The sequence below is a fragment of the Emydura macquarii genome, unplaced genomic scaffold (genome assembly GCF_026122565.2).
Source record: "Emydura macquarii macquarii isolate MOO-44397 ecotype Brisbane River unplaced genomic scaffold, CSIRO-AGI_Emac_v2 contig_450, whole genome shotgun sequence".
Classification (NCBI taxonomy): domain Eukaryota; kingdom Metazoa; phylum Chordata; order Testudines; family Chelidae; genus Emydura; species Emydura macquarii.
Genome location: NW_027130587.1, coordinates 5,705,204 through 5,728,656, shown reverse-complemented (window position 1 = coordinate 5,728,656; position 23,453 = coordinate 5,705,204). Strand labels below are relative to the sequence as shown.

The window sequence follows — 23,453 nt, the reverse complement described above, 5'->3', positions numbered from 1 at the left end:
TGATATAGTAAAATTACACTCTGTGGATTAATCTGAATGCACCATTGAAAGGAAATTCTGATCACAGGAACTAGATTAAGTTCCTGACAATGTGGAAGGACCAAATTCTAGAGGTAAGCATGAATGTACTAACTCTTGTAGTACTTGAGGAGCACTTCCCTTTATTTGGTTACTTAACATTTTTATCAAGGTTTGTTTTCCTTCACACATTAAAATTAGAGTGTAACATTTCTAGTATCTAATCTTTCAAATACAGTGTTGAATAAAATAAACATAGGAACCCACCTCCACTGGTTTTTCATAACCCTGCTGGCAGGTCAACCAGCTGTACCTATACAAGTTCTTGTATAGTCTAGCTCACTCAGCACAGTCAAAACAGTGATCTTTTCTTTGAAGTGACATGCTATAACTAAAGCATCTGAGATGTAGATTGCATCTGGATTTTTTAGTTTACCCTTATTGCAGCCCAGCTGAAAACCACCAGAGACCCATATCCCCAGGCAGCCTCCATCCTTGTCACATCAATGAGTCTGAAAACTGAGCTGACTGACAGACAGGTGCATTTTGATTTAAAGGCTACAGTAATACACACAGTGGTATTTCAAACTACTACCCTATAAACTCAAAAGGAAGTGATACATTTTTACATTACTTAATGTTTGTCACTGCTTGCCAGTCATACCCTCTCTGTGTGACTAAAGGTTGTCATTAAAGATGCACTGTACTGGATAAGGGCTGTTCCCTTGCATATACATACCAAGTCCAAACGATAAATGTATTAAAGCCTTTTTCCTATCCTAAAGGTTGGGTTCAGCTATAGCAACAGTGGTGGGATATCAAGACCAGGGAGGGGAAAATTTAATTGGTTTAAAATGGTACCAGTGTTCTTGGTGTATGCTGCCTTAATTTCAGGACTGAAATTTGCTAATGTCATCAGGCACCTCCTGCTCTACAGTAAGTCACATGTGACTACAAAAGCTGAGACAGGGCATGTCCCTTCGATTCTTGCTTCAGAACAGGCAATGAATGAAAAGCTTAAGTTATGAGAGAGCTAAATAAATATTTGAGATGATGTGGATGCTCATATAAATGAGGCAAGCATCCCCAGAATCTTGAATGCTACACAAGCTATCAAAAGTGCATAGTAAGCCACCATTGTTTGGCATCCAGTATTAAAGTACAAAAACGTTACAATTAAATATACATACAAGAAACGATGTACAAGATGCCCTCCAAATTGCTTAGAGGCAGAAGGAAGGATCTTATTAGTGCATTCTTTCCATGGAGAAACCCCAGCAGGGTTGTAGTTACAGGAGGATTGTCCAAGAGTCACAGACCTTTAGAAAAGAAAGTGCCAAGTCACTTACAGGTATAGACTATACAAAATAATCACAACACTAGAACAAGGTGAAGCCTAGTGGGGCACTAATGCTAAGAGCCACCTACTACTGAACCTTGGTTTGGTTTATGCAAAAGAGAGAACTCAAGGGGGGGGGGCGCAGCATACTATGTCTAAAGGTTATGTTGATTTCAGCCCAAGATTTGGGACTTGTATAATCAGGCTTTCAGTATGTATAAATCAAAATGGTTTTACAGCTTGTTACTAAAATGAAAAGTCTTTTGGATTTAAGGATTCCCCTGCAGCATTTGTAGCCTGTGCTGTGCTAGTGCAGGAGAACAAGAGTAAAAAACAGGAGTCAGTCTCACACGGTTGTCTAAGCTGAGACAACTAGAAGAAACAACAAAGATGAAGAGTAACAGATTTTAAAGACAGCTTTGGTTTTAGTAATCTAGCCTGTTATTCAGGATATAGACATGTAATAGTTCTATTTATGTTACATGGTATAGGAATACATATTGCATATCACATTTGTAAGGGACAAGTAGCCAAATTGGAACATGGAATGAAACCCTACTGTTGTCCCTCACAGAACCATGCTGTATTTTTGTGAACCTGGAAGTTTTCTGAAATGGTTGTGTCATGAGGGGGGGAGGGGGGAAGCATGATCTTTAAGTTGTGAAGGTTGATTTTTATTTTTGCCCACTACATGGAGAAGCACAGCAGAGTTGGGATGCTTTTCAGACTCCCTTGGCAATTTAGACTCACCGGACAGCTCATGAGAAGGTTGGTTTCTCCCTCCATTCCACTAGTGATGGAGAACTCAGGATTGTGAAGACACTGATGACCATGTTCTGTTACACTGTCTTCTAGAAGTGACCAGAGCTTCTGTTCTGTCATACCCTGAGACAGAATTAGATTGAGAAACTCATCTTGTGCTTTTAAGAGGATTTTCTTAGGAGTCATTTGCAGCAAGTTTACCTCTTGGAAGTAGCATCATTTCTGATTGCACAGTTCACATGCTGCATGGTTCATGCCAGGACACAAATGCTTACCCTACACTGGGTTTCTTCAGCTTTTTTTTTTGTTTTGTTTTATATGCTGCTTAGTAGGAGAGAGAATGTATAGACCCATCTCTGCTCCAATCCCCTGCTGCTTGATTCTCCAGCCACTGTATTCTGCAGACCACAATTTGAGAACCAAAGCTCTGCACAGCCAGCCACCTTCTCTTCAAGCTTGTATGTGTGCAGAAGAGGGGGCATGAAAACAGGAATGCACCATGTCAGCAGCATTCAAAAGAGAGGCAATTTTGCCCAGAATTCAGGAGCTACAATACGTAGGTTACAGTTTACCTGTGTGTTGATGTATAATCCACACTGGCATAAGACCAAATGACTCATCACAGTCAGGTTATTCCTAGAAAGAGAACACAACGTGATAGCCTTGAGAGAAACAACTGGAAGAGAAAACACTGAATTCCAGCAAGACTGAAGTTTAGATTTTAGAAGTGTGCGCGCACACAAAATGGAGTAACTATAACAAGCCCTTACTAGAGAAAGAGGTCTGCTTTTAAATATAAACATGATTTTCATGCAAGAGGCCAAACTGTATCTTCAGCCGGAGAGGAGGACTATTAATCAACTCAGTGCAGAATCCCCTGTAACCGTCATGGCTATTTTGATCATCAGGGTACCTTATGGTATGCTTCATGCAATGAATCGTATGGAAGAGAGACCGAAAGCTGAGGTGTTCGTCACATTACACACAAGACATAAAAGGTCTGGTCTTAACTTCTTAATGCAATCTTGCTGTTAAAGGCCTGTTGAGTTCCACATCATAGATAACTGCATTCCTGTGGTCAGTGAAGAGATCCATCTCTCACTATAACAGCAGGAATTAATGAATGAAGCCAGCCTTCATCAGCCAATCAACAGTGGTTAGAAATCATGCATAAAAAGATGTTTAAGCTTTGAGATCATCACATATTGGTAAATTCAGAAGGTCTATTGGCTGGTGAATTAATTAACATATAACATTTGATGACAGGAACATGCCTCACCTTTTACACACTGGACAGATAATCTTGTTGCCTGCATCCAAGCTGTCAAACATTGCATTGAGGCATTCCTGGTCGAACTGCAGACTCTGTTCATATTCTTCTATTGTCAACTGTTCTGTTAAAAAAAAACAAAAAAAAACAGACAGTTGTCACTGGCTCCTGGCCTAGGACAATTGTCAAGATGAAATTACTCAGGCTGTGCAGAAAGAAATCTGGGTTAGTCACTATTTCTAACTTATCTTTCTTTGGATCAGCTACAAAAGCATTAGGGGATTCTGACTCAAAACTTTAGTCAGGATGCCCACTGAAAACCTTTAGATGATCCTAACCTAACTGTCTGCCTAGTGCCCCTTCCATCCAAAGATCTCAAAATACTTTACAAGAAGCATTAATCAACTGTACCTCTCACCCCCCCATTCTATGGAGGGGGAAATGGAGATGGTGATTTGTTCGAGCCCAAAGGATGTCAGAGCTTGAAAGTCCTGGATTCTGATCCTGTACTCAGACTATCCTCTTATTTGAGAGGATGAGAGGGGATTTGTTGTGTGCAATTAGGACTGTTATTTGATCATTGAGAGTCAAATTATGGTGAGACAGGCACAAATCAAAGAGTTTATATATTATCAGGTTTCAGGAACTCTTCTTCTGTATCAAAGATAATCTTCATGTTTTCTATTTTTAATGCAAATGCTGGGACTGGGACAGTTTTGAACATTTTCACTTATCCAGCAATGGATCTTCCCACCCTTCAGATGGGAACTATAGCTTTCACTAACAGTCCAAGCTCACATTCTTCATTGGCCTCTCACATCCCATGATTTAACTCTCGACTCTTAGAGTGGTAATAAAGCAATGCTACCATCACATCCTGCAACCTACAAGGATCTCAAAGCATCTGAGATCATGGATCTTTTTAAAGAGTCCCTTGGAAACCACATGATATAAGACCCAAGAAAAACATCCAGCTTCCAATATATGGATGACTTGGATTTCAGGAAGGTAAAAACAACTCATGTAGGGCAGTCGCATGTGTCAAAAATCAAGAATATGTTTTTCGAAAAGCTACCTTGCGAGATCAACTCTTGTTGGATGGCTTCCAGTTCTGCTAGTTCATCAGGGTCCTCCAACACCTGAAACATACATCAGTCAGTATTCTTCTCTTCAGGCAAGTGGGGGAACATTATGTCACAACACCAGCAGGACAGTACTGCATTACAATACACAAACAGTCCAGTGTAATCAAACAAGTGACTATGCTGCCTTTGCAACTACATAGTGGGAATTTCCTGAACTTCCATGGTGTCTCTGCAGGTAGCAAGCAGAGGTTTCCAGACGTCTTTACAAGCTAGATACAAGTTTCACCTCCTATGTGAAAGAGATGTTTGTGCATGGACAAGATAGCAAATGCTGCCCCTCACCCCTTTAAGGTCAAACCTTAGCATTTCATACCCATTTGTAGACATGTCATTTTAAGAAACTGAACAAATAATACTAGTCTTTAAAAACCAGGCACAAAAACAAAACAAACAGCCAGAATCACAAGATTCACAGGCAGCTGCTACTGAAGGGAACTTCCCATTCCTAGCTATAAGGGACGTGAGTGGCAGTAGCTCCTGCTGTTGGATCCTCCACTCATCTTGCTGAAGCAGCTCAAAACTTTTGAGCTGTGCAAATCATGACCAGACAGAGGCATGAGATCCTTATCAGGGAGTTACAGTGAGATACTTTATCCAGGTAGTAGGGGAGAAGGGTACTAGATGTACATTATCTTGAGATAAGAAGATGGAGGGCTGTGTATATCTGCAATCCTGAGTCAGCAGCTGATTAGCAGAGAGAAGTCCAGGAAGTTTACAGATGAGCCTTAAAGCAAACAGGTTTTGAAAGTGTAATGGCCTGCATGTAACAGGAACGATCAGGCCCACTGGAAGGATTGAAGTGTTACAAAGGTTTAGCCTCTTAATAAAAGTTTCTCTGGTTTAGGACAAAGGCGCAGTTTATAACATCGCTAAATGGGGAATCCATGTATAGGGCAGCTCTGAGACGATGTGCAGGAATCCAGCACACTAACCTGTGGCAGCGCCTCCTTTCTCCTGAGGGAGGGCAGGCTCATGTTCACTGATTGCAAGGCCTGCCACTCCTCCTCCATCACCTCCTGCACCAGAAGAGCAGACCTCGCATTGCAATGCACATTCTCCCCAGCCTGGCGGTATCTGTCCAGCAGCTTGGCACGACTGTTTTTAAGTCTCTCCACACAGCGCTTTGAGAGAAGAAAAAATAGATGATACAGGATTCATTAGTGTCATGCCTCTTCTGTCGGCTGGATAACGGGGCAGCCAGACACTGCGGTTTTATAGCTTGGGGGTGCAATTGAAGAAAATTGAGACGTTATTGGACAATAATAGCAATGTGGTTTTTGGAAGTCCCACATGGAGGCAGGTCGACGGAATCAGAGACCCAGTCAGCCTCCTAGACCATTAGCAGACAGGACAACAGGAGGCCAAGAGTTCAAGTTCAATCCAGTTTGGCTGAGCAAATGGGATCTCATGTGTCCAGTCAGAAGGTAAGACAGGGGAAAGGGGGTATTATCTGCCCAATCGCTAATATTTTAATTTAATCTCCACATTTTTATGGTGCTGCTATGACAACCCCTATGTGTATTGTTAGATCTCAACTCACATACATACTTGGCTGACAATTATTTAGTTTCCTGGCTAGAAATGACTTGTTCTGCCATCAGCCAGCTGTCTATATCGTCCCCCCACTCTTTTGAGAATAATCTGCAGTTGGAGGTAAGGGGCAGGAGGAGAACTGACCTGAAATGGGGGCCTCACAATGTTTATTTCTCAAGGTTGTCCCTGTGGCAGTTGAAAGCCAGGAAACTTGTTCTGAAGCCCTACAGGGCTCCAGTAGACTAGGGCAGGCTGCTTATCAGCTGCCCCTCAGAAGGGCTCCCCCCTCATCCCACTGCCACCCACGCACACACAGCCAACATTCAACTCCTCCCTCTGGGGAACTCTCCTGGCCTCACCGAGAACAAAGCACGGCCCAGCGCACGAGCCCGGGCACGGTGAGTCAGGTGAGCTGGGTTGTGTCATACCTGATCACGTCAGCCCTCTGTGCCTCAGTTTCCCTGCCTGCAAGATGGTGCAAGTGACACTCTACCCCCCTCCGAGAGGCGCGACCCCGGCTAACGCCACTGTTGCTATGATCAGGTCTCCGTGCCCGGCCACGGCTGCTCACCGCCCCTCTCATCCCAGCACCGGGCCATGCCGAGTGGAGGGGACCCCCCCCCCTTCTTGCCTGCCCCGCCCTTTAACTGCATCCTGCCCGGGCTGCGAGCCGGGCTCCGGCAGGGCGGGGGCGATCCGGGAGCGGGTCGTTACAGTGTATCCAGTGCCCGAACGCCGGGCTCCCCTGCGTTCCACCCCCCCCCCCCTCACCCGGCGGTAGGTCTCCTTCCAAGGCGGGGCTCCGGCCCCCTTGTACAAAGAGCGATGCCGCGGCCCCAGCGCCGCCATCCCAGCCGAACCCGCGCGCCCAGCTCCCGAGCCCCTGTTAGCTGCCCAGCCAATCCCCGACTCGCTCCGCTGGCCTATAAACTCGACGTCGCGTCACCGCCGCGCTGCGCGCTGGGATTTGTAGTCCCGCCCTGTGCCCCCGGCCCGGGGCACGCTGGGAGCGGTAGCTCTGGGGCGGCCGCCCGCTTCTGAGCGGCGCGGTGATTGGCTGGCGACGGGCGGCGCTGGCGTGTCGTGCCGTGCCACCGCGCGACCCGCCAGCGTCATTTAGCGATGGCGGCCGAGGGGGACCCGGCGGATGAGTGGCGCGCGACGCTGCCGCACCACGCCTTGCTGTGCCGGCTGCGGGAGCAGAGCGCGGAGGGCCCCGCCCCCCGCGGGCCGCCGCTGAGCCGCAGCTTGCTCTTCGGGCTGGGCGCGGACCTGTTCCTGTGGGACGGGGAGTGCGGCGCCTTCTACACCCTCAGCCTGCGGGGCCTGAGCGGCGCGGAGCCCGGCGGGCTGGGCCGGTACCAGGTAGTAGGGGAGGGGTGCGGAGCTCGGCGGGCCGGGCCGGTACCAAGTACCGGGCAGTGGGGGGAGCCCGACGAGCTGGGCCTGGCTGGGCCGGTACCGGGGACAGGGCGGTGGGGGAGGGGGCGTGGAGCCCAACGGGCTGGACCGGTGCCAGGTACCGGCTTCTGGGTGGGGGAGGGGCTCTGAGGGGTGTGGACCCTGGGCTGGTACTAGGCAGGGGAGGGCGTCACATTCTGGGGTGCAGTCCCAACCAGGGAGGGGTTGTCACCACCTGGCCTGCAGCCTTGTCTGCATCCCAGTGCTTTGCTGGTGTGGCTCCCACCAGGGCCCCGCACACACCCTCTAACCGCATGCCAGCCAGGCTCTGAGTGCCTCTGTGCTGGACAGCTCTGGTGCGGCAGAAGCTTGGACCCCACCAGCCTGTCAGCAATGCTCCAGTCATGCTCTGGCTTCCACCCGCCTTGGTTACTGCTTGCAGGGTGACCCCCCCCAACACACTCCACCCCAAATTTCCCCCCAAAATCTGTCTTCTGTGCTGTCCAGCCCTTTCCTGGACAGTTCAAATATCAAGGTCTGTTGCTCTTGTCAGTATACAATAGTTTGCTACTTTAAGTGGTGTTCTCATACGGTTCAGTTTAAACACAACACAGGGTTAGTTTGGATTAGAAATACAAGAAGTTTATTTAACTATAAAGAGAGGTTTTAAGTGAGTAAAGCATAAGGTATTAAAGTCAGAAATGGGTGCAAGAGAAATAAAGATAAAATGCATTTTAGTAGCTAAAATTTAACTAGCTAGACTTTGGTTCAAGGTAAAATCCTTACCATGTGTTCCCAGCAACAGGGCTGACCAAATTCTCAGGTCAGGATTTCCCCTCAAAGTCAAAGGCCTGGTTTCTTTGTCTGCTTAGGTGAAACAAAAAAAACCCTGGGGTATTTTTGCCCCTCACTTTTATAGTCCAGTCACCTTTTTTGAATGCATTTTTCTGAGGGTTACTCCTAGATAAAGTTCATTCCAGCTGTGAGGAAGGAGACATGGAGTCTCCTGGTGAAAGAGCGTCCATGTTTTTGTTTGCTAGAATGCAGATGCGATCCGTTCTCCCCTCCTCCCCTTGTTGAAAAATGGCCACTTGACAGGTGATTGCCAATGAACTTTGATGGCACCTGGCTAGAGGCATCAGCTTGTCCTTTGTCTTTGTGAAACAGGTTTACCTCCTCCCCAGACTTGTCTGGTAAACATGTGTTAGTCTAATTTCAGCTTATGTTCATAACTCTTTATAGGGTGCATGGAACCTGGGGGATAGAGTGAGCTGGGCCAGACTGGGCTGGTACCAGGTGTGGAGGAGTCGGCGGGGTGTGGTGCCTGTGAGGCTGGGCTAGTGTTGGGCATTAGGGGAGAATGGCAGGTAGGCTCCCTTCCATCTCCTTGGGCTGTAGGGGTTTCCGTGCTGGGGTTAGTGTGAGGTCCAAGCCCATTCTCTTGAATGACTGCCCTGCAGGATACGTCTCCTGAATGCTCCCCATCTAGCTCCCCAAGGACATGGTAGCTCCTGCTTAGGGAGCCCTGACCTTGGTGGGGATGAGGATGAATAAGGCCATTCCCGTCCCTGGGTGGGCATGTACCTGGGTATGTGTGGCTGGTGTGAGCTGCTTCCTGGTGTCTGTGCTGCCTTCCCTATGGGGTGGTGTTGACAAGTCTCTGGGTAACCTGCATGCTTCTGGGGTACTTTTGAACCCAACAGGTTAATTCTGCTAGGAAGGGAGACGAGAGGACAATCTGGGACAGACAGATATACAGACAGATGTAGATTCAGCCAAATCACCACGGTCCCTTCTGGTCTTGGAATTTTATAGGAATCAACAAATCATGAGTCGAGGCCCACCATCTAGTCCCTCCCCAAATCATGAGATTGGCTTAAAAATAATGATATTTAAAGCATAATAAATATTGGATTCTTTGTGTTTGCCTTCTGAGGTTGGAACATTTAAGGTTCATGTTTTCAAGCTTTTCTCTGCAGCTATGAGGGCTAGAAGCTCGCTTTTATAATGAAAGCTGATATTTTCAGGTAACAATGTGATTGCAGCAGCAGGGGCTCTAATAAAAATACCAAACCTCATGAGACTTGCAATAAAATTACAAGAGTTGGCAACTCTGTGCGTACAGACAGTCGTATGTGTGCACTCAAGCACCACAGTGTATGTGCAGCTTTAACCATGAAGCAATGACTGGCACCTCCATAATCTATAAACTAGGACTAGACTAACTTGAAAAAGGGATGACACTGTGGCAGATGACTTACCATTCCAACCTAGTGTAATGCCCACTCTTTAGGCAATGTATCCTAGTGGATAGAGCACTAGATTGTGACTCAGGATACCTGGTGTCTATTTCTGGCTATGCCACTGGCCTGCTGGTTGACCTTGGGCAAGTAACTTCCCCTTACTGTGCCTCAGTTTTCTCATCTGTAAAACAGGGATAATGATACTGACTTTCTTGGAAAAGATCTTTGAGATCTACTGATGAAAAGCTCTATATAAGAAATAGGTATTATTGTAACTATGGATTTCTTCAGTGTAATGAAGATGCTAGCTTTGCAAGTGATTTTCTGATTTGAAATAAATTTATATTTTTGAGTAGGGCATGTCCCGTCTGTTTACAAGTCAGTGAATGTTTCCAGAATACTTACTGTAATGTTAACTCATGACTATGTAGTACTTTTTAATGACCTGTTTATTAGTATTAGTGTTTCACTGTAACACTTTTATTTTCAGACCCTGGTCTGCATAAATCCACCCCTTTTTGAGGTCTACGAAACCCTGTTAAGTCCCACACAGCATCATGTGGCACTCATAGGCATTAAAGGGCTGATGGTACTGGAAGTGCCTAAACGCTGGGGAAAGAACTCAGAATTTGAAGGTGGAAAATCGACAGTTAATTGTAGGTAGGTTATATCTCAGTCAGATGTTTACTACATTCTATCTTGGCACTCTTCATGTGTGAGCCTCCGGTGTTTCCCAATTAAATAAAATGGTGCAAAAAGATGGTGCAAAACATGCTGAGTATAAGATACAGATCAGAAAATAAGGAGAAGAGAATATTGAAGATTTCTGATTGAGTTTAAGTCTGAGAGAGGTACAATACACCTGAACTGAGTCAAAGGCTAGTTGGGATTATAGGGCTAAGAGCCCCCACAAATCTAATGAGCATTGTCACAGAGGACCTTGCAAGACACAACATTTTCAAATCGGCAGTGTGCTTCACAGGCAACTTGGGATACCAGAGAAATGGTGTGATGGAAATAGATTCTCATCCTCATTCCTAATGGACAAAATATTAACATCGCATGAGAATATAGGAGTTGTGACAGGATCAGGCCATGGGTCCATTTAGTCTAGTGCCCTCTCCCTGACTTTGGCTAATTATAGATCCTTTAGGAAGAGGTGCAAGAAACCCTGCAGGAGGTAGTTATGAGATAATCTACCTCTGGAGAAAAGGTCCTGTGATTTGGGATTTGTATCACTTGAACAGTCATCCTATCCATGGCACTTTTGTTGGCAGTCTTGGCAGAGAGTCTAAGGACTGAGTACCTCGGGGAGACTTGACCTCCTGAATGTTGCTGCTTTTGGTTCAGGGACGGTGGTGGAGAAGCTTGTCCTATTGCTTCACAAGTTAATTATTTTGAGTGTAAATGGAGAACTTCACCCTGAATAAGTGAAATAGAACAGCACCTTTACTTGTACCAAATTAGCAATGGGAAAACCGAGAGAGGCAGGTGGGAGATCAAAAGTCCTTCATGCATTTGTATTTACTGTGTAAAAAATGGTGTCACTCAACGTGTTTGCACAGGGATGTTTTGAAACATGGCCACGTAGGCTGAATTTCTGGGATCCAGCTCTATCATTGCTGTTCTTATAGCTGACACATTGTGTTGTTTCAGGCTGCTGATTCTTCTCATCTCTGTTGGGGTTTAAACATGTCTTTATTTCTGTCTGCATTTTGTGGCCATGGTAATAAGACCACAATAATTCAGGATTTTTGAGTTGCTGCATATCCCTTCAAACACTTGTGGAAGTGATATACAAGGAAACTATTCTGTTCCTGATTTATAAATAGCTGTGATAGATATATGAGCCCAATCCTCTGTTAGAATAGAAGCTGCCCTCAGACAAGTACATCTAATCGATGATTTCAAGGGCTAGCACATGTGTTCCGTCCACTCAATAGTGACTTGAATGGATAGGGAGAGAACCCATTCTTCATGCTAACACATACTTCAGTCAAGGTTCAAAAATCTACCTATTGTGATGGTTATAAACACTTACAAGGATTTATTTACCTCTAATCACACATACATGTGAAGTGACTTATTTCTGACCATTACAAGACACTTCAGATTCTATCAGAACTGCTTGTTAGTTTCCCATTAAAGGGACATTGCCCTCTTGAAAGTTTAAAAAGTCCATTTAAAAATATGAATTAAAAGTGGTTTTGGATCCTACACCTGTGTTCCTGAGCATCTGCCAATTTTTATTTGTTTCCTGTCTTGTAAATTTTTTTCTCTCTGGCTCTTGTGTGAGGGGAGGGGAGTCAAAAAAACAAGTGAAACTGACTGTAGTTACACAGTCTAGTCAGACCATGCTATCAAACATAGAAAATAAACTGGAAAAATATTCTCATCTTTGTTATAGTAATCTTAGATATTGTAACAATAGTCGGTAAAACAAATTTTCAGACAGAAGGGCCAAGTAACGTTAAGTTAAAGATTGTCCTTAAACTACAACCAAAGCTATTTTGAGACTTAAATCAGGCTATTTTTTTTCCAAGATAAAAGTGATCTGTTTTGATGTTGTGCCTTTTATAACAGTATTATGAATTTGTTATTGTAGCACCATTCCTATTGCCGAAAGGTTCTTCACTAGTTCGACATCCCTGACCTTAAAACATGTGGCCTGGTATCCCAGTGAGACATTAGAACCTCATGTAGTGCTGTTGACTTCAGATAACACTATAAGGTAAAACTATTTGTTTGCTCTTCTGAATGTTCTTGCTAGTACACGAACTAGTTGTTTGCTGTCTGATATGTAAGCATGCTTATTAGTGGAGTTACAAAATGAAGTTCAGGCTGGTAACTACAGCTGTCCTGATTCTGCATAAGCAGGGAGTCATTATGTGGATGTTAATGACTTAATGAAAATATTTGTTCTTCCAGGATTTACAGTCTGAAGGTGCCTCAGATGCCTGTGAAGGTGATTGCTCTTTCAGATGCTGAGGAGGAGAGTTTAATGCTCAATAAAGGGTTTGTGCAGTTTTAGATTTTGAAATGCTCTCAACAGCATAAATTTGCTGATGTACAAAATACATTTTTGTAGGGAAGGAAAACTGATTGGAGAAAAGATGGTGTAAAGTGTTGTGATAAATTCACCAGTGGGAATATTATTTCATTTTTTTTCCATAGTTTGTTTTTTCCTCTTCTTCCCAGCACATTAGCTGAACTTTTTTTTTTTTTTCCCCCCGCCCTACCATTTTAAAGCAAGCAGGGGAGTAGCTGTCCTGTCCAATGTCTGCAACAAAAGAAAAGTATTTAAAAGTTAATATAACTTTTTTTAACAGAGGTAAAGATGGGGCGAAAAACAGGCTTTTTGGAGGAGAATGTAGCAGGTGGAGCTAATTACCTATCTTGTCCCTGACCTAGTTGAAACGGAAAAACCTGTTGCTCTCCAACAGCCGCTCCAGGGGTTAACATATTGCACTGAAGATACCAATACATCCTCACCTCTCTGAATGCCGCATAGTTGGGTTGGCTGGCAATTTAATTTCAGAAATGGAGTAAGAAATCGATAGGCGCAGTGGAAGTGGGAAGAAGGATGATACATGCAGCGTTTCTTGAAACAGCTGGTCAGTCAGATTCCCAGCAGCCAGGAAATGAGACTTTCGCATAATGCATTTAATTAAATAGAGGGGCAGTAACCATCTTCAGGTTTCTGTTGAAGAAAATACTGTTGGCTAAATTTTTGAAATTTTGATTCCTTTAAAATCTTAGACGAAAAATTACAGTTACTGATGGCTGTCTTACACAATCAATTGCCCTCATTTCAAGAAGAATTTACCGTTACATTAGATAAAATGTGATTGTCTTTCTTCCTTCCCCAGGAGAGCCTACACTGCGTCGCTAGGAGAGACTGCAGTGGCATTTGATTTTGGGCCTCTGGTATCTGTTCCGAAGAACATAGCCGACCAGCGAGGGAGAGAGGAAGTATTGGCATATCCACTATACATATTATATGAGAATGGGGAGACCTTCCTCACATATATTAGCCTCCTACAAAGGTAGGGACTTAAAGCACAATGACCAATTTTGCTTAAAATGTGATTCATATAGCACTTATATGTTTGTGTTTCCTCTCTGTGTGCAGATTGATATATATTTTATACCAAGATTGGTGCCAGATTCAGGAGCAGATGCTGTACTGAATTCCATCACTTTATATTGTAATCCAGGTTTACTCAGTGTGGCTTTTTATACCCCTCTCATGGCTGGACCACATAGAGCTTTGAGTCTCTAGCCTTTGTGCTAATAGACTTGGAGCTTGAAGTCAGGCAGTAGAGGCTCATTGTTTTAGATCCAGAGGTCCTGGGTTCAGTCCCCACTGCTGACTGATAACCCACCTGTGTGTTAAGTAGTTAAAAAGGACACTGTCAGATCAAATTGGGATGGGAAAACTCGGGTTTTGTTAAAAATCAATTGTTCTAAAGATACTATATTGACACTTGGGGTTTTTGGCTCTTAACATGTGACAAGTGAACTCCCATAGCTCAGTGTGAGACTGTGCTTCAAAGGCCCAAACCTCTTTTGAGATCCTTGGGACTTCCAGCCTGGGTATCATTAGAAAGTTGCTAGAATAGGAATCCAGTCAAATGATGATAGGTTGAGACACACAGAATTAGGTTATATGAAAGGGATATGTACCTTTAAGACCAACAGAAAGGACACTTAACAACTGCAGATTAGATTTAATTAGATACCATGCAAATTAGAATTTAAAAAAATATTTTCTGTGGTATTTAGGGTTGCAAAGGCAGAATGCATCTTGCTAGTGAGAGAAATAAAATGAAATTGACTAGAAACCGTCTATAAACAAAAGTGAAGCTGACTAGTTTTTTTCATAGCCCAGCTGTAGAGCAAGACAAAAACACAAAATGCTGAAAAATAAATTTAGATATTGACATTTGTTCATAAAAGATTAACTTGAGCGTCTCTTTAAGCACTTTGTATAGCCCTTCATTAAGGGCTGTGGCACAGTTTATTCACTACATTGTCTGATAAGTTTGTTAGTCTGAGACGATAAAAGATTATTACTCAGATTCATTCCTTTGGCTACATGCACCATGCAGTGCATGTAGCTCAGAACCTTAATTTTCATTAGATTGGGTTTCAGGTTACCAAACTTGAAAAACTAGTAAACATGTCTGTTCCCCGAGCTGTTGTCCTTAGCTTTCATTCTTTCCCAGGGGATTACTGGAGACAGTCTTGAAAAATGTTGGTCTTGTCTTTAGTCTTCCAGTAAGCAGGTTCTCATTTCTTCATTGTAGCACTGGAAAACTTGGCAAGCTGTTGGGTCCCTTGCCCATGCACCCCACAGCTGAAGATAATTATGGCTATGACGCTTGTGCTGTTCTGTGCCTGCCCTGTGTTCCCAACATTTTGGTGATTGCCACTGAATCAGGAATGCTTTATCACTGCGTGGTACTGGAGGGAGAAGAGGATGATGAGCAAACGGTAGGGTGGTGTTTCCTAGGAACTCTAACATGTCATTTGTTCCTGTGATGTTCTCTTTTTTTTTTTTTCCCCCTATCCCATGCCTTTGTTTCCTGAATGGAAATGTTCAAAAGAAATATTCATGTTGGCCCCTTGCTATTCAGACCAACATTTAAGCTAAAATATAAGCATTAGGCATTATTTTAGCCTAAATGTTGGTCTGATTAGCAAGGGGCCAACATGAACATTCATTCTGAGTATTTGATTTTAAACCAACTATAGTTCGATGCTTATTTGTTTTCTCAGAAATGTGGTAAATTTCTTTTAAAAAGATCTCTTTAAAAATTATTTATATTAACTTTGATGAGAAACTGACATCCCTGGCTGCAGAGGCAAAATTCATGGGGACTGGGCAGGGATGACCCACTGCTTGATTTCTGAAAGAGCAGCAGCTCTGGAAAACCTCTTCAGCACCTCCTTGCAGGCTGTAAGTAGTGACAGCTAGGGACTTCCATTCAGCAAACAAGGATGTGTTGTATTTAAATGCTGGAAAACCCTTCCTGTGCTAAGCAACATTTTCTTCTTGCTATTATAATGGTATTTTTGCTAGAAAGATGTTTTACTGATGCATTCAAATACTTTTTACAGTCAGAAAAGTCTTGGGATCCAAGATCTGACCTCATCCCTTCTCTGTATGTGTTTGAATGTGTTGAATTGGAACTTGCACTGAAACTGGCATCAGGAGAAGAGGAAGAGCCTTTAGAATCTGACTTCTCTTGCCCAATTAAACTGCACAGAGGTAGGGGTGCAATTCATCAATACTATTGCTCTTTTAATTCACTTTATTTCAAAACTTACTATATTAATTTAGACCTTTTCACTGTCCTCAGAGCAGTGTTTTGAAAATCATTCTAAATAGAAAATAGAATAGAAAATCATTCTAAATAGATAAGCACAGCATGCATGTGCATTTCTGCAGACTTGCTGCATGCATACTGCTAAAGTGTGAGGACAAATGGCAAACTACAAAGTTTATGTTACAGAGATGAGAGCTTGAAAATTGTTGGGTGTAAAGTATAGCCAGGCTTTGTTTTATAAAATTAGGATTAAACTGGCACATGTTGTACTAAGATTCTGTATATTGTTTATAAAGGGTTAATAAATGGTTGTTGGCTTAAAATTACCTATAACCTCTACTAATCATGTCTGTAAAATGCTATAATACCTATTAATTATTTTATTAAGCCTTTATGATCTGTTTATAAATGAAACTGTAATTACCAAAAAAGTCACTGATGGAAACTGGTTTGACTGAGTAGCTCTTGCAGTGTAAGCATTAATGTAAAATAGATGAAGGGCCAGTCTGAATAGAGTGCAGAATCTTCAGCGCTAGCTGAATAGAGACCTACAGGATGGATTTTCTGTCTTCTAGTAATACATACTGCTTAATTTTCAGATCCTAAATGTCCCTCTAGATATCACTGCATACATGAAGCTGGTGTGCACAGTGTAGGACTAACATGGATCCACAAACTTCACAAATTCCTTGGGTCAGGTGAGTAGTGAAATTGTCTTCCAAATGAGGGGGAAGGGTTTTCGCTCATCAGACTTCTTCCTTCTGTGGATGGTAATTGTCTATCAGTGACTAGCATCTGAGCATGGTGGTGATTATTACCTAGAATATGTAGACCTTCCCCTATAAAGTGATTTGTAATTCCAAACATCCTGGACATAATGCACTTGAAACAGTCTCCTGTCTTTGTAGATGAGGAAGACAAGGATAGTTTACAAGAACTTGGAGCAGAACAGAAATGCTTTGTGGAACACATTCTTTGTACAAAGCCATTGCCATGCAGGTAGGAACCGAATGTCCTCTGTTTCCCTTGAGTGAATAAATGTTTTGGTATGTATATTAACTCTCACTGCTGAGCTGAAAGAATCTAAATAATCACAAATAATTATAATCCGAGCACTAAGTGTTGGTATCTTATCGTGGAGTGTTTACCTCAAATGCATTCTCCTATAGAACTAGGTCTGAAATTCCCATGTATCAGAATCCCACCATCCTACTAACAAAAACTGAAGTTGCCATCAACATTAGCTGTCCCAATGCAAGACTCAGGGGTTTAATGGGACTTCCTAGCATACTTTAGCACTAAAAACACAGTGTTTTTAGATCCTCCAGCATAGTGATTTTATGGACTGTTTAAAGCTATGCTATATGATGTCATGTATTTGGATGTTTCCACAATCTGGTTTTATTTCACAGAGCAAGGTTAATACCTCATATAATTTGCATGAGATAATGGTGATTACTTACAAGATGCTTATCTGCAAGAGAGCGAGCCTGCTTTAGCTGTAAAAGTATTTTGTGCACCTGACTTTGAGAGAGATGTACTAATTCAGTGAAACATTTGGCCTCCAAGTTAATTGTTGTAGATGGATACAGCTTTGTGGATGTGTTCTTACTGCACTGACAAGGGGTTTTGAATTATAATCTGTTTATTTCCCACAGGCAGCCTGCTCCAATTAGAGGATTTTGGATAGTCTCTGACATCTTAGGACCCACAATGATCTGCATCACCAGCACCTATGAGTGTATCACAAGGCCTCTTCTGTATGTAGTCTTGTTACTAAATTGGATTAAAATTCATGCTTTACCCTAGTCTTTAACCTATGCACTGGAAGCTCCATTTCTTACAAAGAGGCTTACCAGCTAGTGCTTCAGTGTTTTAAGACTTGTTTTCTGTTCCTCTTGCCAATTTAACTCTTAACTTCCACTCTTTTCATATTGTTTATTAATTTTTTCAAATACAACATATACCAAAATACAAGCATTATCATAATATACAAAGTAAGTAAAGAGGGTTGGAATAGAAGGAAGGGGAGAGAGGTAACATATTTATCTTCAGGGTCTGCATTAATCATAGACCTCTTTAAAAAGCCAGCCCAAATTGCTTTTAATTTTTCATGCATTTCCCTTCTGCGGAATGCCAGCTGGGAGGTCACCTATATCACTGAACCAGGCTTCAAGGTTGGATGGGATCAGTTTTTCCATTTTTTGCAGGATTAATTTTTTTGCGACCAAAGCTGCACATTGGAAGCGCCATGAGAGAATAGAAGTCCTTAGAGAATCACTATCAAGCTGTAGGGAATTGTTTCTTTAAATACTGTATAATGGAAAAATAAAGTGGTTCAAGCTAAATTATACTTTTGAGATTTTTTTTTTTTGACTTGGTCGTTCTGTATCCAGAGCTCGTTCAAATACCAAGCTAATATTCTGCTTTAAAAAGAAGAGCTATTCCCATGATGACTTTCTCATCAGGAACATTAGGTTTTTCTAAAGTGTTTTTCATTGGGGTATCCAAGTTCTGCACAGCAATCAAAGATAATCCTGGCTGTGTCTTCAATCTGGCAGCCTGGCCGGCCCTATGTAGTTACTACAAGAGGCATTTTAGGTTTTTACTCTGCCATGTTTGACTTCAGTTGGAATTACCATATTGTGGAAACAATCTAGTGCTCTGCTGATGAGTGTTGCACAGACCATGGTTCTTAGCAGTTCTGTTAATACCATAGTAGATGGAAGATTTTCTCTAATGTCTCCCCCACGGATGTTATTTAAGCATTTTTAAATTCCATTGATATTTTAAAGAAAAATATACTGAGAGCAAAGCTCTGTGTCATTAGGTATCACTTAAATTTGGTTTTGGTTTTTGACAGAACAACTGTCCATCCAGCATCCCCTCCACTCCTATGTAACAGAGAGGACGCTGAAATTGCAGTCTCACCGCTCCGTATCCTAGCCGAATCACAGCATTCATTTGAGAAGCACATCCGAAGCATCCTGCAGCGCAGCTCTGCTAACCCATTGCTTTTGAAGTATGAGCTTTTCTCTATGGGACTCAAAAGAGGGAAGAGACTACACCCTTGGAATGTGCACCCTAGAATCTCTTATCCAAGTATCTTGGGACACTGATATGGGGCGGAGGGCTGGCATAGACTTCATTCAGTTTGCTATGCCTACTCCAAACAGACTTCTGAGAGGACTTTCTTGGTTAGCAAAAAATTATCCTTTAGAAAACACTTGTTAGTGGGATTGCATGCATACAGATAGCTTGTTCTGTGTGTTTTAAGGTCTGCTGACAAAGATGCATCTCCTCCCCCAGAGGAATGTCTTCAGCTCCTTAGCAGAGCCACACAAGTGTTCAGGGAAGAATATATTCTGAAACAGGATCTGGCAAAAGACGAGATCCAGCAAAGGTAACACCGTTTTATAAACATGTGGCACATTTAAGCTTGTCCTTGTTTTTAATAACATCAGGATCTGTCCAGTTGAGTATGCCACCATAAAGATATTAAAAGTAATGTTGCAGTTAGTTCTAGATCCCCATCAAATACAGTATTAAGGATCTAACAGGATTGTCAGTCAGCTGGGCACCTGGAAGAGTAAATAAGCATAATGAAGGGAAGAGAAAACGAGAGCATTTATTTTTGATCCTCAGTCATGCTGATCTGAGACTAGTGCTATTCCAGAACTGATAGATTCTAGTTACAGAACAGGAGTACCATGCCCACGTCAGCATGATGCCTGTATTTTTACAAAAGATGCAGGTGCAAGGAAATATTGAAACCTACTAGCAAAACATTTCCTTTTGGATGTAGTTGTGCACAGCCAATCTGTGTCCATGCCTGGGGACCTGCAGAGATCTTTACCATAGTAACAACTTTGCCACAAGTACTAAAAATGAGAAATTACAATGAATAACTCTTCCCTGTCTTTGAACTCTGTCTTTGGAGGCATCCTTCTCTTCTGATTTAACTTAGACACTCAGGAGAGTTAAAACGATGTGGGCTTTTCTTTAGTTCTACATGTCTTGGGAGCCCATTAAAATCATTAAGTTCCCTGGTGAATGAACTGGCCTCTCACTCAACTATCATTTTTAGAGTGAAATTGCTTGGGGCACAGAAAAAGAAACAACTGGAAGATCTTAAGTACTGTCGAGAGGAAAGGTGAGTTCATCCTGTTTAATTGGCTCTGCTGGTTTTTAGCTAAATCAAGGAATATTAATTGCTTTCATGTTTATAGGAATTAAATGGTTCAGAAAGGTCTTAACTAATTGGCTGGTTTTCGGTGGGTATTAACCACATTTAGACTAGACTGTTGTAGAGTACCTGTTTAATTGGCTCTTCAAAGCTTCACGAGCCCCTCTGCAACCACGTACGCTGAATGTTGTTTTCCATAATCCTGAGAGCATGTTGACTGTTTCTTCCTTGTATAAAGGAACAGTCTACGGGAAATGGCTGAGCGCTTGGCTGACAAGTATGAGGAAGCTAAAGAAAAACAAGAAGATATTATGAATAGGTGAGCACAGAGACTGATACCTGTTTCCTCATCAGTGCTGGATGCTACTGAGGCTCAGAATACTAGGGGGAGGGAGTCAGTATGTGGAAGTTTGATCTTACCGCAGTACCTGCAAAGTCAACATAATCAGAAGATGCCAAAGTGTTTGGCAGTATATTGTGGGTTTCAGATCCAGTAATGAAGTGTTTTAGTTTGTGTTATGGCAGCACCTTTAACTGGTGAAGTTCAGCATTGTTAAGGATACAAATGGTCACAGAAGAAGCCTCCAGTTAGCAGAGAATACAATTGACTTGTAGAAAGATTACATCCTTCTAGCAGGAAGGAGAAACTGGACATTAAGTATCTAAGAAATGCTTTAGCTAATTAAAAAACAGGGACATACCAAAAGAATGCTTCACTGTAAGGGGGGCTAGCAGTTACAAATAATAAACAGTCTAGTTTATGAATGGTGTACAGAAGTTTTAAAGTTACCTTTGACTCTTTTCTGTGTGTGTTTGTGTGTGTGTGTGTAAGTAAAGGATGAAGAAAGTGCTTCGCAGTTTTCACTCTCAGCTTCCAGTTCTGTCAGATAGTGAGAGAGACATGAAGAAAGAATTACAGACAATCCATGATCAACTGCAGCATTTAGGAAATGCTATTAAACAGGTGAGCATGAGGTCGCACTGAAACATGAAAATATGGAGTGGAAAAGGTGGCAGGAAGGGAAGCATGCAGGGACGGTATGGATCGTGTTTTATGCAGTTATGGGCAAATTGTCAACATACTGTACATGCCTGCTTGATCTGTTGCTGCTCAGTTCCTATGCAAGGCAACAGTGACCTCTTGAATGTTTCATAAGTTTCTAATGAGTCCATTGCTCTATGCTACTTCTAGGTGAAAATGAAAAAGGATTATCAGCAGAGAAAGATGGAAAAGGGGATCAGTCCACGAAAATCTACCATAACCCTTAGTGCCTACCAGAGCAAGTGCATCCAGACAGTTCTGAAAGAAGAGTAAGTTAACTTTCTTCCAAGCTTGGTTCCTTGGGGTTTGGGTTGATTTTTGAGGGTATTCAACTCCCAGTCATTGACTGACAGATGTCCATCACAAGTGGAGTCCATTAGGGTAGATAAGCCCTTAAGTATCAGTGTATCTTTGGTACAAATAGCTGGAAAACTTATCTTGTTCTCTAGATAGCTGTAGAAACCATGAAGATTTGACAAGTACATGGGTCTGAGCTTACTTTAGAGAGCGCTCTTTATGTACAAAGAGTGGAGCATGTAGGAACTCTTGTGGGAAGTGTCCCAGAATTGTGCATAGCTGCCTGAGTTCAATTTGTCAGTTTCCCCTTTTCCTGAAAACTCCTGTCCTGCTAGGAAACACTGTCTCATTGTCACTTTATATCAACATGGCAGTCACAGGGTGTAACTGCAGCTTGTGTTGACATAGCTGACCCGTGAAAGTGGGACAGCACGGGGTGTACAAGCCGTGCTGGATCCTGGGTGCTTAGTCAGGTGGCTAAGCTGCCCCAAAGCCCCTGCTGCAGTGGACTCAGTGTGCTGGTGCCAGACCAGCTTTAAAAGAACTAGCTCAGGTTTGTCTACAGCAGCTGCAGTCACAGCCCATGAGTGCAGTGTAGAGACTGAGGAGTAGTTAGTGTAGTACAGCTTAGAAAGCTGAGCAGCTACTGGACAAATCCCTGAGTGTCACAGCTGTGAGTGGTGAAGCTTGTAAAGTCTTCCTACAACAACCTACCTGAAAATAAACAGACCCAGAGCAGGAGAGAGAAGCAGTGGCTGGCTGATAGTGAAACCAACCCCATCCCTGCAGTAGGAAGCCATTCAGAGAAGCAACAGCAAGAGCAGGAGCACAGTTGAAGCCAAAATACATGCTGAAACTTCCCTCTAGTGCTGTCTTGTTCCTGTTGAAGTCAAAGGGGGAGGTACTTTCCATCAAGTTGCATTTTGATTGGAGCATTGCTGCTGTGGGACATACTGAGTCTGGGCTATTGGATTTGGTAAAGAATCAACTCTGAAAAACTTGAGTTTTCTTAAATGCCTTAAAAAAAAAAAAATCAGGGAATACTGGCAGTAGTGTTCCCTAGGCAGCTTCTGATGCTTGTTTGCAGTTAACTCTGTGGAGCCCGTGCATCTAAGATTTAGTGAGCTAGATTCTATTCCATCTTGCAGGGCAATCCTACTGGAAAATTTTAGGGTTGTCAAAGGCATAAAACTTGACCCTCTGAGGCCAAAGAGTGATGTAAGTGTTGGTATGGCTGGCCTCAGAGTCAACTAACAGGTTTTATGAGATGTCAGCCAGCCAGCCAGTGCAAGAATAATTACCTTCAGCATGACCTTTTTAAAGCTACTGTGTAAGCCTTACCTTCAGTGAAGAATGGCTTTTAAGTTTGAGTAATATTTATGGCTGGCCAGCTCCAAACAAGGCCAGACCTGTCACATCCATCTCCCCAGAACTACAGCATTGTACAATTCAATTCATGTCTTTCTTGCAGGGGAGAACACATAAGGGAAATGGTAAAACAGATCAATGACATCAGAAGCCATGTGAACTTCTAACATTCCCACAATTAAGTCCCCACATTTCAAGGGCTGAAATGCATTTGACATTAGCAGCAAGGACTATTTTAAGGGGAAGAACACCACAACCCCCATCTATTTATCAGTAACAACTGTTTGTACTGCATAATGCTTTTTATTTCATATTTTGTAAAGACTCAATATTGAATAAAATGCTTTTGATAAGAAATGATCCTTTTACAGCCTGTTTGTCTCCTTCATAGGAAATGACCTACACAAGACAAGCTTACTGTTTTACACACTGGATAGCTGTAAGATAAATCAGTATGGAAAAAAGCTCCAGGGCCCAAAGCAGATTAGAAAAACCAAAAAAGCGCACACACATTTCA

At 42.7% G+C, this 23,453-nt stretch overlaps 2 protein-coding genes across 3 annotated transcripts; one reads left to right on the top strand and one right to left on the bottom strand.

Annotated features, from left to right (window-relative positions):
• Positions 1-135: 135 nt before the first annotated feature.
• Positions 136-6,971, bottom strand: RPAIN (RPA interacting protein). Of its 2 annotated transcripts, none has more exons than XM_067537853.1 (7): positions 6,839-6,971; positions 5,467-5,655; positions 4,465-4,528; positions 3,399-3,513; positions 2,692-2,755; positions 2,108-2,242; positions 136-1,337 (listed from the first exon to the last, which is right to left on the bottom strand). In XM_067537853.1, the coding sequence occupies exons 1-7, from the start codon at positions 6,914-6,916 to the stop codon at positions 1,308-1,310; spliced, it is 675 nt and encodes a 224-aa protein (XP_067393954.1). In that variant the 5' UTR covers positions 6,917-6,971; the 3' UTR covers positions 136-1,307. The 2 variants fall into 2 exon arrangements, with proteins under 2 accessions (XP_067393954.1, XP_067393953.1); XM_067537852.1 differs by lacking the exon at positions 136-1,337 and adding an exon at positions 1,539-1,729.
• Positions 6,972-7,189: 218 nt separating this feature from the next.
• Positions 7,190-23,315, top strand: NUP88 (nucleoporin 88). Its single transcript, XM_067537846.1, has 17 exons — positions 7,190-7,432; positions 10,202-10,371; positions 12,317-12,442; positions 12,640-12,726; positions 13,581-13,757; positions 15,021-15,207; positions 15,835-15,985; positions 16,643-16,741; positions 16,952-17,042; positions 17,702-17,803; positions 18,907-19,065; positions 19,321-19,446; positions 20,131-20,196; positions 20,468-20,548; positions 21,067-21,193; positions 21,422-21,540; positions 23,040-23,315. The coding sequence occupies exons 1-17, from the start codon at positions 7,190-7,192 to the stop codon at positions 23,101-23,103; spliced, it is 2,175 nt and encodes a 724-aa protein (XP_067393947.1). The 3' UTR covers positions 23,104-23,315.
• The last annotated feature ends 138 nt before the right edge of the window (positions 23,316-23,453 follow it).